Below are 13,287 nucleotides of genomic sequence, written 5' to 3'. Positions count from 1 at the left end.
TTGGGAGGTTGGGGAGGAGCTAGGAGTTCTTGTAGTGATCTGAGAGAGATGATTTAGGGATAGAGAGGATGGAGACAGACCCAGGATACAGGAGACAAATCAATAGTACTTAGTGGTGATTTAGATGTGAGAACAGTAGGAGAAGCCAAGGATGACTCCTGGGTACTGGGTGGTGTCCCCAAGTACTAAGCCAGTGTGTGTTCTGGAGGGGAAGGGAACCAGCCTGGGTCCGGTGAGGTGGAGTGCCTGGAGAGGCACCCGGAGAGAGCCGTAACGGAGCGTGCCCTTGCTGACCCGGGCCTGGGTGAGAGAGGTCTGGGCCCTGGAGAGGCACCCGGAGAGAGCCGTAACGGAGCGTGCCCTTGCTGACCCGGGCCTGGGTGAGAGAGGTCTGGGCCCTGGAGAGGCACCCGGAGAGAGCCGTAACGGGGCGTGCCCTTGCTGACCTGGGCCTGGGCGAGAGAGGTCTGGGCCCTGGAGAGGCACCCGGAGAGAGCCGTAACGGAGCGTGCCCTTGCTGACCTGGGCCTGGGCGAGAGAGGTCTGTGCCCATGGGAAGAGTGTGAGGGACATGACCACCAACAGTGGGTGAAGTTATGAGCAGGTCAGGCTGCCCAGGAAGAAAGTGAGTGCCACAGACCAAGGGTCTGAATCCTGTCATGAAGGTAAAGCCCTGAAGGAGCCAGAGGAGAGTGTCAGAGAAATATCTGGCAAGCCCACTGGGTGGAGGCCAGGAGTGGAGCAGGTGCTGGAGGCAGACACCTGCCTGGGAGCTGTCTTCCGCCACTGGGATCCGCCTCCTGGAGCCCAGAGCAGCCCCAGAGAGCGGCTGCAGAAGTCAGCAACGCAGTTCACAGTTTTTAGAAAAGAAAGTGAGGCCCGGAGTGAGTCAGCACCCCATGAAGCGGCCGGACAGAGGCAGGGAGCGTCTCCACTTGTTGCCTATTTTGGGAAAGTGAGATTCCTTATTAACAAAACAAAGTTGAACTTGTGGTCACAGTCCCAACCCAAAGCTCAAGAGGGACATAGCAGGCCCAGACACTCCTGCTTTCAGAACAAAGCTGCCAGCGCCATGGAGACTGGCTCAGCCGGTGGGAGGCGCAATATTGATCTATCATCTGACCTAGGAGACCTCTGAGTTGGACGAGGCAGACAGAGCGATTGCAGGAAACTTCTGCCCTGCTCAACGCTCTCAAATCAAATTGTGCTTCTCTGAGGAACGGACATTCAACTTATCAACATGAAGGACAATTACAGGAGGAAGGAAACAAACATTTATTGAACTTTTCTCTGTGCCAAGCACTTTACATACATTATCTCATTTAATCGTCATAACAACCCTGAGAGGTAGGAATTATTATTGTTCCTCTATTCAGAGCAGAGGAAAGTGAGGCTTTTGAAGGCTCAGGAACTTGCCTAAAGATACATAACAGCTTATATTTATTAAGCACCTAATGTCCACTAATCGTAGACATTAATTTAAGCATATTCTATGCATTATCTAATTTAATCCTCATAACACCATTTAAGGTAGGTATTATTGTTACTTTTTTACAGGTGAAGCAACAGAGGCACAGAGAGGTTAAGTAATTTGCCCAAGATAACACAGCTAGGATGTGGTGAAAACCAGATGCAAATCCAGGCAGTCCAGCACCAAACTCATGAACTGGTAACCACATTATAGTACACTTGACTGTCCCACACCGGTCATAAATGACTCCCCTTTTTCTGTGTCGGTACATGTGTTCCTCAGGCCTCGGACTACTTCCCATAGCATTTATAGTGTAGTTTATATGCCATCCAGCTGCGTGTGTGGCAGTTACATTTTGCATCTGATAGGAGATAAAAGGGAAGCATCTCTTTCATCAGTTCTCATGATCCTTTAGTGATGGCTATAAACTTATATTAGGGAAACAAGATGGTCTGCAAAGAAGTTCTGGGGAAGGGCTGGCTGATTTCAACCTAGCGTGGTGATCACAGTGGGAGCTGAGTGTACCGGGCTCAGAGCAGTAGATTTTGGCCTTGCTCAGACTCACTGTGAGACCCTGGTAAGTCCCTTTCCCGCTCTGGACCTCAGTTTCCTCATCTGTAAAATGCACCGATCTCTAAGGTGACTTTCAGCTTTCAGGTTCTATGAGTTTTTAAGAAATTATAGACATTTTCAAACATATGGAAGGGTAGAAAGAAGCATATAATAAATCCTTACACTCATAGCCCAGCTTCATCAATAATCAATATATGGCCCCAGTTTCATCAATGATCAATATAAGGCCAGTCTTGTTTCATCTATGCCCCACCCACTTTCCTCTCTTCCAGCAGATTATTTTAAAGCAAATCCCAGACATCATCTCCTCTCTATATATCTATAAAAGATGGCTTTAAGAACCCCAGTAATTCCTTAGTATCATTGACTGTGAACTAAGCTATTTAAAGGTTTTGTTTGATATCTGATGAAAGCCAAACTGAAGCTTCTAGTTATAACATTTGCAGAGCTTGTGGCTGGCAAACATTCTTAGAATTGCAGTGTTATGCACCAAGTTAAAACTCAACAGCAACACACACGTAAGTTTGAAGAACGTCATCTTTTATGTTAACAGTACCGACCCTTAGGGAAAGTCTGCTTGTTCTGTGTCACACACGGCCCTGGGCACTCTAAGTGTACTCTCTCCTTTAATCTCCTTTCATAAATACGACCTCAGTGCCAAGTACAGTGCTGTAATGTTAGGAAGCTTGTGACCAGAGATGATGACTGTGACTAAGGAAAGAAAAAATGAATGGAAAATGTGTTCAATGAAATTCATCAAATTAAAAATAGATTGAGATTAAATGGAGTAACACTGCAACAGAAATAGTTTAAGATCCCTGAGAGAGAGAATTAAAGTGCATTCCCTCAAAATAATGCCTTTTGTTTTGTAGTGGGTCTCCTACCTTATGCTCAAAAGTAAACTGAGCCAAGTACTCTTCCTATTAACCCATGACTGTTCCATGAAGCCTTACCTCTGAGCCTTTATATTGACTGTTCCCTCTGCCTGTAATGCTCTTCCTCTTGTTCTCTCTGGCTTAACTCTTAGGCTGTCTTTGAGTATCTCAGCCCTAAACTACCTCTCGCCTCCCTGAGCTTTCATCCTTTGTTGCCTGCGCTGTTTATCTGTCAATCTCGCCCTATCTAGTGACATCCCCTGTATTGCTGTCCTGAACTACTATTTAAATTCCTGCATGTTTGTCTTGTTTCTTTAATACTGCGGCTCCTTGCCCAGTGCCTGCCAATCATGGGCATGATGGAGTCATGCATTTGTCAAACCTTCAAGTGCACCAAACCCTGAGCTCAGGGTTTGGCATTCAGAAGTAATGAAGGCTTGGCCCCTGTGACTTTGTGCCTACCAAAATTTCAGAGTCTCCAGGGTGAGTACTAGGTCCCATTATTTTTTCTAGTTCCCAATTTTACAAGCTAACCGGTATGTGACTATGCACTCAGGTTGCATATAAAAGAAGTCTTTCTTTTTCCAAAGATTTTTCAAAAGCAGGCTTGAGGAATATCCCATTAAAGAACACTTAGAAAGAGGGTCCTGCTTATGGACCTTAATTGTGACAATTTACTCTGCCTGACTTATCATAAAATCATTGGAGGGCCCTAAGCAGGAAATAAAACTCACAGGAGGCTATTAACAATTTAGCATTCTCTAAGCACCAGGGAATAAAAATTGAACTTACCAAAGAGCAGGGAGAGGCTGCCTTTATTACAGCTAAATCATTGTGCCTGGAGACTGAGAAAGTTACAGGCATACCCAGTGTGGAAGAAAAGTGTACAGCAAGGCAGTATGGGCACCTAGATACCAGCTGGCTTGCTCTTGGATGTGTTGACAAACAAAATTAAATCAGTGGTGAGCACTTCAGCAAAGCCTCAACAAGGCTTTTCTGTATGGCAACTCGGATCAGTGTCTGTGCCTGCGATGGTCCCTGCAGCTGCCTCTCCCCATTATGCTGACTTGGCCACTTGCCAGGAGGGAGGAGTATTTGTTTTTGGTGGTGGGCAGGAGGGGGAATGCGGAAGGGTCGCTTTACTGAGGTAATCACACTGTCCTCTTTGGGTGGGTTATTAATATGGTGGGAGGGGGCAAGGAAGAAGAGGGAGTAGGTGGAGCCCAGGCTGCAGGAAATGGGGGCAGGGAGTGAGAGCAGGGGGACTAGCAGAGAGAGCAACTGGAGGGGCCTGGCCCAGTGCAGAATGTGCATTTGCAGGGCAGGTTCCCTGGTCTGAGGATCAGGCTCCCCCCTTCTGCATCCCCGCCCCTCACTTGGTTTGACTACCCTGAAGAAGTCAGTTTTGCTTTGCTTAAGACTGTTAGGTGGAGCCTGACCAGGCGGTGGCGCAGTGAATGGAGCGTCGGACTGGGATGCGGAGGACCCAGGTTCGAGACCTCGAGGTCGCCAGCTTGAGCGCGGGCTCATCTGGCTTGAGCAAAAAAAAAAGCTCACCAGCTTGGACCCAAGGTGGCTGGCTCCAGCAAGGGGTTTCTCAGTCTGCTGAAGGCCCGCGGTCAAGGCACATATGGGAAAGCAATCAATGAACAACTGGGGTGTCACAACGAAAAACTGATGATTGATGCTTCTCATCTCTCTCCGTTCCTGTCTGTCTGTCCCTATCTATCCCACTCTCTGTCTCTGTAAAAAATAAAAAAAATAAACTTTAAAAGACTGTTAGGTGGGGAGTTACCACCCTTTCTGGAGAATCCAAATAATATGTATTCATAGAGGCCTTCTAGACCACTGGTCCTTGGCTGGGGCAGGCTGGGTAGGTGCTTTCTCCAGACTCGCATGCCTGAACCCTGCCTGGGACCTACCGGGCCTGGGTCGTCAGGAGCAGTCTCTGGGCATAGAACTTGCACAGAGTTTTCGGGGACTTTGGGTTGCACCTCTCGCTGCAGCCACCAGCCTCGCTCAGCCCCCCTTAGACCAGGTTGCAGGAAGGCACCTCTCTAGGGAGTTCACTACCCATCCAGAAGCTCATTCAATCTTTGGCTCTGCTATTGTGCCTTCCACAGAACATGCTAGGTCTGTGTAGGTCTTTCAGACATTGAAGTCAAGCATCAGGGTTATGCTCCAGTCTAAATACCCATGTTTTCTGATTAATAGTAAACCAATCTCTGAAGATGTCTGAGTTGGGGATGGCTAGGAGAGGGAAGAATAGAAAAATTAAAGAGCAACTCTAGTGTTAAAATAGGGAACGATGTGGTAGAATAGAACTACTTGCAAATACATTTATGCTGGGTTTTTTTTTTTTTCAGATTACAAAAGTACTGCTTGTTTCCTGTAAAAATTTGAAAACACTGAAAACCCAAAGAAAACAAACCCCTTCTAGTCCCGCCTACCAGATACAACCATTGTTAATATTTTCACGAGCGCCTTTCTCGTTACACTACATACTTGTAAATTTCCTTTTCTCTCACAGTAGTGAGATTATGTTTTGCATTTCATTAGTATTAGTCTATGTCACCATTATTGAAAGCTGCCAAGTAGCAATGAGTCCCTGACTGTTGGGATTCAATGGTGGACACTCCTCAAGAAACTTGGAATTACTCTTAGCCAAGAAGGACCCAGCTGAGCTCAGCCTTTCACCAGGGACATCTCTGTGATTCCTGACCCTGGTTCATGCCTACTTGTCCAGGTCAGGTTGGTCTTGGCGACATTGGTGTTGGTTTGGATCTCGATCTGACACTGCCAAGGGCTGTGCAGGTCCTGCCTGGACCTGACATGGTGCTTCTTGAGATTGAGGTCCCATAGCTTTTTTCCTCGATTGAACATCATCCCCTAATGTGGGAGCTTAAGTTCCCTGTGGAGACCTGCTCTTCGGATCTACTGGCACCAGAATAGTTAAAACCTGCGGTTGAGGGAGGGAGTGCGGCCCCACGATCTAGTCCTAGGAAAGCTGGGTTCCCCATGTGACACTGCTACTAATTAGTCTGGTGACCTTGGGAAGGGAACCAACTCTGAGTCTCAGTTTTTTCATTTGTGAAATTGAGAAGTATCTTTTCTCCAGCCCAACTCATGAAGTTAGAAAGATCAAATGAGATGGTGTAAAGTGCGATGCATCTGACAGCCTATGTTACACGTAGTAATCGGTTTCCCGACATAGCCCAGTGGAAAGGTGCTGACTCAAGCCTTTGTGTTCTCCCAGACAGAGAGGACTCATTGGCTGCATGAGCTTCGGGGTGAGGTCTCTCCTGACTCAGGACAAGGTGAGTCTAGGGAAGCTTCTGGCAGAGTCATCTCCTCTAGGCCAGTGGTGGTATTTCTGGAAGCCCTTGGGCAAGGCTTTTGTCTGTGAGATGATGCCTACAGAGACAGGTGCCCTGTGGTCTGAATAACAATACTGTATTGTCATATGTGTGACCAAGGGTTTGGGTCTTCTTGGTTCATTTTTGCTAGAGAGCATTTGTTAGGAGGCCCCAAGTTCGTCCAGGAAGCTCCAGGCCCAGTGTCTGCCATTAAGGACACTGGCAGGTCCCTCAGAGCTCAGAGCACTCCTGGGACTTCCCCGGAGGAGGAGGGCAGGTGCTTCTTATGGTCTGCTTCAGGGGGCGTCTTGATGTCATCTACCAGGTCTTGTGCTTTTGGGCCCAGCAGGTGCCCAGGGGTGGAGTGAGCATCCTCTATGGAGCTCTCCTTCTGGCCAGGTGAGGGTCTGTAGACCCCTTCCCTGGGCAGCCAATCCCTATTCACCTCTACTCTGTGCTATACCCCCAAACTGGAGGTTTGTGAGCAGGGGAGGGACATGCTCCTTTTGCATATCCTTGGAGATGTCCTGGTGGTCTGCCACATGGAGTTGCCAGGTGGCCATGTCACCTAACTGTATCCTGGAACTGAAGACTTGGGTCGGTGGCTGAGGACCCTTTATCCTGCATGTGGGTTCCAGAGGTCTTGACTGCACACGGGGCTTCATTCCCTGTTGGACGACGTTCTTCCCCGAGGACTGCTCAGGGGCCTCCGGGTCTTACTTTATGGCGTTTCCATCAGTCCCTCCTCCCCTCCCTTCTGTTGCCAACATTTGTTGGGCTCCTACTGTATACCAGGCACAGTGCCAGCCTAGTGTGGGAGGCAGGCAAGCCAGTAAACTGTTCTTCAGGGTCAAGAGGCTGTGGGAATTTGGCAGAAGGGAGGACCAGCTCTGTCCATAGCATCAGGGAGGCCTTCCTGGAGGTGTAGGCACGGCAGTTCCTTTTGGGGCAGAGACACTGCTTTTGAGGGCGGGTCTCCAGCTGCTGCTTTTTGAGGGGGATTGGTTGCTGCCTGACCCTCCGCATGCCATGTCTTCTCTTGTGACAGGAGACCAGTGGCTGGTACTACCTTCTGGGGGAGGACCTGGGTCGGACCAAGCACCTGAAGGTGGCTAGGCGGCGACTGTGGCCCCTGAGAGGTGCGTGCACACCACTTTCAGCTTCTGTCCAGATGAGCCCCCCACGGGTGTCCCCGCTTCCTCCCTTCCTAGGTAGCATCAGTGCCTGTGTTTTGTGGCAGCTGTGACCCCAGCTATGATCAGACCATGGGTCCAGGTACTTCTCACAAGCACCTGCTAGAATGAGGGTGGCAGACAGCCTCTTGCCCAGGTACCTTTATCGGGTTGAACTTTCCTCAAAGAGGGTTACAGGCCTGGCCCCACGTGGCTCAGCCCCGCTGCTCACGGAGGGAGAGGCTGCAGGAGCTTCCTGCATGGCGCCTTCCCGGGCTCAGTGGAATCAGGATCCCCGCCGGCTGCCTCGCTACCTTGGGGAACCCACCTCTGTGGATGGGACACATAGGCCTGGCCATGAACCCTGAGGTTCAGGACTTGGATTTTGCATTTCCTATGTTCTGTCCTTCCCCTACCCAGTCCTGGCTCCTGAGCTCCTGTCTGACCAGAGATCGAGCATCCATCCTCACATCCCAGAGGCCAGGAGTGACCTGGGCAGCCATACGGGCCTGGCCGCCTGGGCTGGTCCTCTGTGGAACGGACCTTATATGCCAGCAGAAACTTTCTGACGCTACTCTGTTGCCTTCCAGACCCGGTGCTGAGAATGCCAGGAGGTGGGGACACTGAGAACGGGGAGAAACTGCAGGTAGGTGGGGTTAGCCTGGGCAGGATTCGTGGGACCCAAGCACTACTCTGGGCTCCGACCTGCTCCTGATTGGCCCTTTGCTCAGGAGACCCATAGACAGGGCAGCATTTGGTGCCTGAGACTCAGGTTCACGTGGTGCTTGGAAACTCAGCAAGTTGTACGTTTTACAGGGATTATTCTTAGGCTTTTCTCGGGTTACTTATGCTCGGGGCAAGGGCCAGGAGAGCCAGGCCCAGGCCCTGGAAATGGAGGAGTCTGGATCTTCTCGACTTTCGTCTCTTGAAGCCAAGTCCTCCTTTTCCCACAGGGACCCAGACCCCTTGCTTTCCCTGGAACCGAGGCCAAGTCATCCTCTCAGTTTAGGCCTGCTCAATGTCAGGGGGCAGCTGAGAGTCTCAAGCTGAGACCGATGGTTCTCACTTCATCGGGGCTTTGAATCTCTAGGGAGGGACCTTCACATAGGGATTAGAGAATTCCCCCAAATTCATTCCGTCTCTTTGCAGGACATGGTTTTCTTCAGCAACTAAGAGAGGGAGAACCAACCTCCCAGAGATTGAGTAGCCCCTGTGCCAAGTCACAAAGGACAGTAACCAGGAGGCCTTGCTGGTGGTTTGTGGGAATTACCGGACATCAACACTGCAGGTTTCTAGGTGGCTTGGAACAGTCCTGCTTCTGCACACAGGCCCTGAGCATTGTTCTGAGTTATTTGATTTTCCCGGGCTTGCACACCCAAAGCTTTTGTAGGATTCAGCCAAGTGGGTGTGATTATTGGAGGCTTTGTTGGGGCAGAAGGAGAGTCCCAGAAGTTACCTGTTCAACTTGCCCATCGTGTGATAGGTAGATGGAGGCCCGGTGACCTGGGTGACCCACCCACTGTCACTGGTAACCAAAGTGAGCTGGATGAAGGGACACTTTCTGGTATCAAGGATGTGGGTGGGTGGGTGTTTCCCTAGGGGCTCTGAGGTATATATAAGGAGGGCTAGGCTCACCAGGTACTGCTCCATAAGACAGTGAACAAGAATGGAGTCCAGGTCCCAGCTCCATCCTACCTAGCTGTGTGACCTTGACCTCTCTAGGCCCCTGCTTCTTCATGGATAAAATCTGGTAATTAGAAATCCCTTCCCAATTCACCTTTATGGGCTAGGCAGATCCTAAAGTAGCCCGCTTCCATAAGTGAGGAAACTGACTTTTAAGTAGCTGCTGAGTAGCAGGCAGGTCCTCAGACTCCAAGTGTTTCATGTTCTCTGTCATAAGATGGTATGTCTGAGGGTGCAACACCCCAATGCGTGCTTTGATTCTTTAGGCTGTGTTGGTCCCCTGGGTTTGCTCTGGGGACCCTGGAATTTGCAGGGGGAGGCAGCTTTGTTGTAGAGTGGGCTGTGTTTTCTGCCTGGCTTCTCCTATGGCCAGGGGTGTTTGTGAGAGCACGACTCACAAAGTGGCCCGTGGCGGAGAATGCAGCCAGAACAAAGGCACACTCTCCCCGCTGGGCCCGGGGAATACTAACTAGTTGACAGGAATTTTAATATAAAACTCTCCCTCTTCCTTGTCATTCTGAGGTTTCAGGAAGCCTTCGGGCTTATCGTGCAGAGGCACACAGCACAGACAGGGCTTGGGGAGGTGAGAGGTGATTTCCTGCCATTCTTCTGTGGGGCGGGCTTCCCAGGGCGGTCATGCCAGGCTGACGGGGCGCAGTGCGGGCTCGCGCTGCTGGGGGGAGAGCTGGGTTTTCATGGGGCGGCAGCTGAGGCAGGACCTGCAGCCATGAGCCGCTTCAATGGGCTCTGCAAGGTGTGCTCGGAGCGCCGCTACCGCCAGGTGGGTGCTTGGCCCTTTGGGGGGCTGTGCGGGGTGTCTTTGGGGGTCAGGCTTGGGGGCTTATTCTAGCAGGACTTCTCTCCCCGCAAGGCCTCCCTAGTCCCCTCCTGAGCCTTGCAGGTTCATTTTGATCTAGGGGGAGGACAGAAGCTGGAGGTGGACCTAAGATCTAGCCTTTACCCAGCACCCCTCTCTCGGGGCAGATGAGGCCCCGCTCTGCGTTGTCCTGACACTGGCTGGTGGATGTCCTTCATGAGATTATTCACTGATATTCTCTTACTTTTATTTTGTGGGAATGTGGGTTAGAAAAGCATCCCAAGCCTGAGGATGGAAATGGCTACGTTGCTGAACAGCTAGGTTTTGTGTTGTTTGCTAACTGTAGTATCGCTCTTTCCCGCTTCCAATGGGACAGCAGGACCTGTCCTGCGTTTGTGTGTGTAGTTGTGTTTCTGCCTGTGTCAGTGTGTGCTTGTATGTGAGATAGACTGTTTCTGTGTATATGTGCACACATATGATTTTCCATGTACATGGTCATCCATACAGAATACACATGATTTTTCTCCCGGTGATGCCTTGAGGTCCTTGGCTCTGGAGCCCGACTTCACTGAGAGGGTCTGACCGCTCAGCCCCGGTTTTAGGATGTCGGGCAGAGTGGGAGCGATGGTCCATTCATCTCTGAGCCTCTTCCAGAACTGTGATGGACATTCTTTCTTATAAAAAAGCCACAGGGTCAGCAAGGATGAAGGCAAGGGATGTCCAGATTTTGGGAATGTCCCAGCTGGAAGGGAGCTAAGAAATGGTTCTGATTTGATCAATACATATAGAAAAGACCTATGTGTGTTTTCATGACCCAACAGGGATCTGGGTCATGACTTCTTCGGACAGGTATTCTTAGGCCTGAGGGAGATGCCTACAGGGGCCTCCGGCACCGTGGCTCCCTGGCCAGGGGACCCACACGTTCTACCTTTAGTCCTCCTGCCCTGGAACAGGCAGAGCCCCGCCATGTCAGCATCTGGGTGGGAGTGGCAAGCCGAGCGCGCCCTGGATGGGAGGTCGAGAAGTCCTTGGTCACCTTGGGACTGTGGGCTGGAGGGCTGGGGAGCACGGCAGTGAGGATGGCGCCAGGTGTCAGTGTGGGCTGGGCCTGGGGCTCTGGGGCCCAAGTTCAGGACAATCCTGCATTAGGAACCGGTGCACTGTGGAGAGCACCAGCTTTGTCAGGCTGGGCTCAAATCCAGCTCTGCCCTTCTTCAGCTGGGGCGCTCGAGCACGTCACCCTTCTTCCCCGAGCCTCAGTCTCCCCGTCAATGGAAAGGGATGATAGTGTACAGTTATGGTGCTGGGAGAATAAAAGAACTGTTGTGTATTTAGTGCTCGGCACAGTACCTGATATGTACTTGCGGGCGGTATTCAATAAGTGGCGCAGTTGAGGATGGAAGTCTAGGCATGGAAGAGGACCAGAAACCAGGCGGGAGGGCAGAGGTGCGGAGCTGGGACGGGGAAGATCTGGGAGCAGTGGCAGTTCCTGCGCTGGACAGGAAAGAGCAAGGACTACCCTCAGGAAGGATGGCCTCTGCCAGGAGCCATCGAGGTCCCGAAGTCAGGGAAGGGCTGTGCCCCTCACCTCCTGACCCTAAGGCCTGAGGTCAGGGAGGCGGGCTGAGAGCTGGAGGCCGCCGCTTACTCAGGCTTCAGTGTCCCTTGGCAGTGGGCGGACTGAGCTAGCCCTGCACTCCACTCCGAGCTACAGCGATGGTCCGCTCTCAGAACGCTGTCTTGTCAGCGTGGTCCCTGTTCACGATGGCCTGGTCCCTGTTCCCGATGGCCGGAGAGTGATCCTGTTTCCTTCGCTCGGTCCCACCCCTTTGCTTCCTGATACCCTTTCCTCTTCCCGTCCTTCCCCACCACAAGCTGGTTTGGACTGTTGTCCTGGCTGGCTCTTCTTAGGCCGGTACCCAGGAAGCAGAAGGCGCTCCAGTCCTCAGTGCCACCTGAATGAGGGGACCCGAGTGTGGGTGCAGGAGGCTGTTTTGCTGGAGCACGTGATTCAACTTCAGATTCAACTCTGGGGCCAGCCCCCAAACTGTCAGCATGGAGCCCGCAGGTGCTAAGACCTCTTTCCAGAGCCTGCACCTAGGCCGGGATGGGGGTGGGCTGTGGCCCTTGTGGGGTAGGATTGAGGAAGTGCTGGCAAGACTTTGGGATCGCAGCTTCTGCTTGGGGTGAGGGCGAGTGCCCCTAAAATCCTTGCTGGTGGTGTGGAGTGGACCGGGCCCCTGACAGCTCCCCTCAGCCTCAGCCTGGGCTTTCTGCGCTTGCTCCAGTTTGTTTTCCTTTCTTTCTTTCCATTTTTTTCTCTTCCTGTCTTAGCTGCGTGTTTTCCCAGAATTCTTATGGGAACAGGGTATTTTCCTGCCCCCTCCCCCTTCCCCTTGTCTGTCAGATTTCCTGTTTTACAAACTCACTTTGAATCGAGGCCCAGGGCTGGTGGGAAGCAGAGCCTCAGGGGCCTCCCGGCAGCTTCCAAGGGCCTTGGTTACCCTGGGCCCCCTGGCCCTTCCCTTCCTCAAGCCTGGCCTTAGGGACAGCTGGCAAGTGAATGCCAGGCACCTAGCCTTGAGGAGAAAACCTCTAGGAAGGAGACAGAATCTCCTGACAAGCGGGGAGCCCTGACCTTGTCCAGGACTGCTGAGACGGCCTTTCCCCAGCCTGCCTGGGACGCCCTCCCTGAGCCTCACAGGGCCCACCCCACATCCACTTTCAGGAGGTCTCTGGGGATCCCACTGAAGCACTTTTCTGACTTTTGCTCCCTTAGGTCTGCTGCTCCCAGCAGCTTGGAATAGTTTTCTGGGGTGGGCCTGCTGGGCGTTCTGTAGCCCACCTAAGCCTGACTGGGGGTACACAGCGGGCTGGACTGAGCTGAGTCAGCAGGCTGCACTGCACCCCCCAGCTTCCTGCTGCCGCGGGCGCTGCCGGGCTGTCCTCATTAACTGAGCCCTTGCTGAGCTCCTGCGGTGCGTGGAACCAAGCACAGGGGACTGTCCCCAGCACTGTCTTCATGTTTGCTATCGTGCTTGTCGTGTCCTGTTTTGCTTTGGAGAAACCTGCATATCCTCATGTCTTTCTGGGAGCCAGAGAGCAAGGCTTCATGCTTCTGTGCCTAGCAGAGCCTGGTGTAGAACAGGAGCTCAACAATTGCCTTGTAAAGAGCACCAAGAAGGCACAGCCCTTGCAGGGGACTTCTGCAAGTAGGAGTTGTGGAGCCGCCACGCACATGGGCCTCAGCAGGCACAGTGAAGTCAGTGCCCAGGTCAGGTTCAGCGGGGAGGCGTGACTGTGTCCTTCGCTGTCCCCTCACTTGCGAGCCCGCACTGGG

At 52.0% G+C, this 13,287-nt stretch overlaps 1 protein-coding gene across 4 annotated transcripts in view; it reads left to right on the top strand.

Moving 5' to 3' along the window:
* RGS3 (regulator of G protein signaling 3) overlaps positions 1–13,287 on the top strand; it is a 121,630-nt gene that overhangs the window by 19,504 nt on the left and 88,839 nt on the right. For 2 of the 4 annotated variants that reach the window (XM_066256440.1, XM_066256443.1), the window contains exons 6-8: positions 6,176–6,236; positions 7,324–7,414; positions 8,038–8,093. In XM_066256440.1, the coding sequence (XP_066112537.1) occupies positions 6,176–6,236; positions 7,324–7,414; positions 8,038–8,093 (208 nt within the window). Of the gene's footprint in view, positions 1–6,175; positions 6,237–7,323; positions 7,415–8,037; positions 8,094–9,799; positions 9,912–13,287 lie in introns of those variants that run through there. The other 2 variants (XM_066256441.1, XM_066256448.1) reach the window with 1 other exon arrangement.

This window comes from Saccopteryx bilineata, chromosome 2, assembly GCF_036850765.1.
Source record: "Saccopteryx bilineata isolate mSacBil1 chromosome 2, mSacBil1_pri_phased_curated, whole genome shotgun sequence".
In the NCBI taxonomy this organism is placed as follows: domain Eukaryota; kingdom Metazoa; phylum Chordata; class Mammalia; order Chiroptera; family Emballonuridae; genus Saccopteryx; species Saccopteryx bilineata.
The sequence above is the reverse complement of the archived record's forward strand: the minus strand, read 5'-3'. Positions and strand labels throughout refer to the sequence as shown.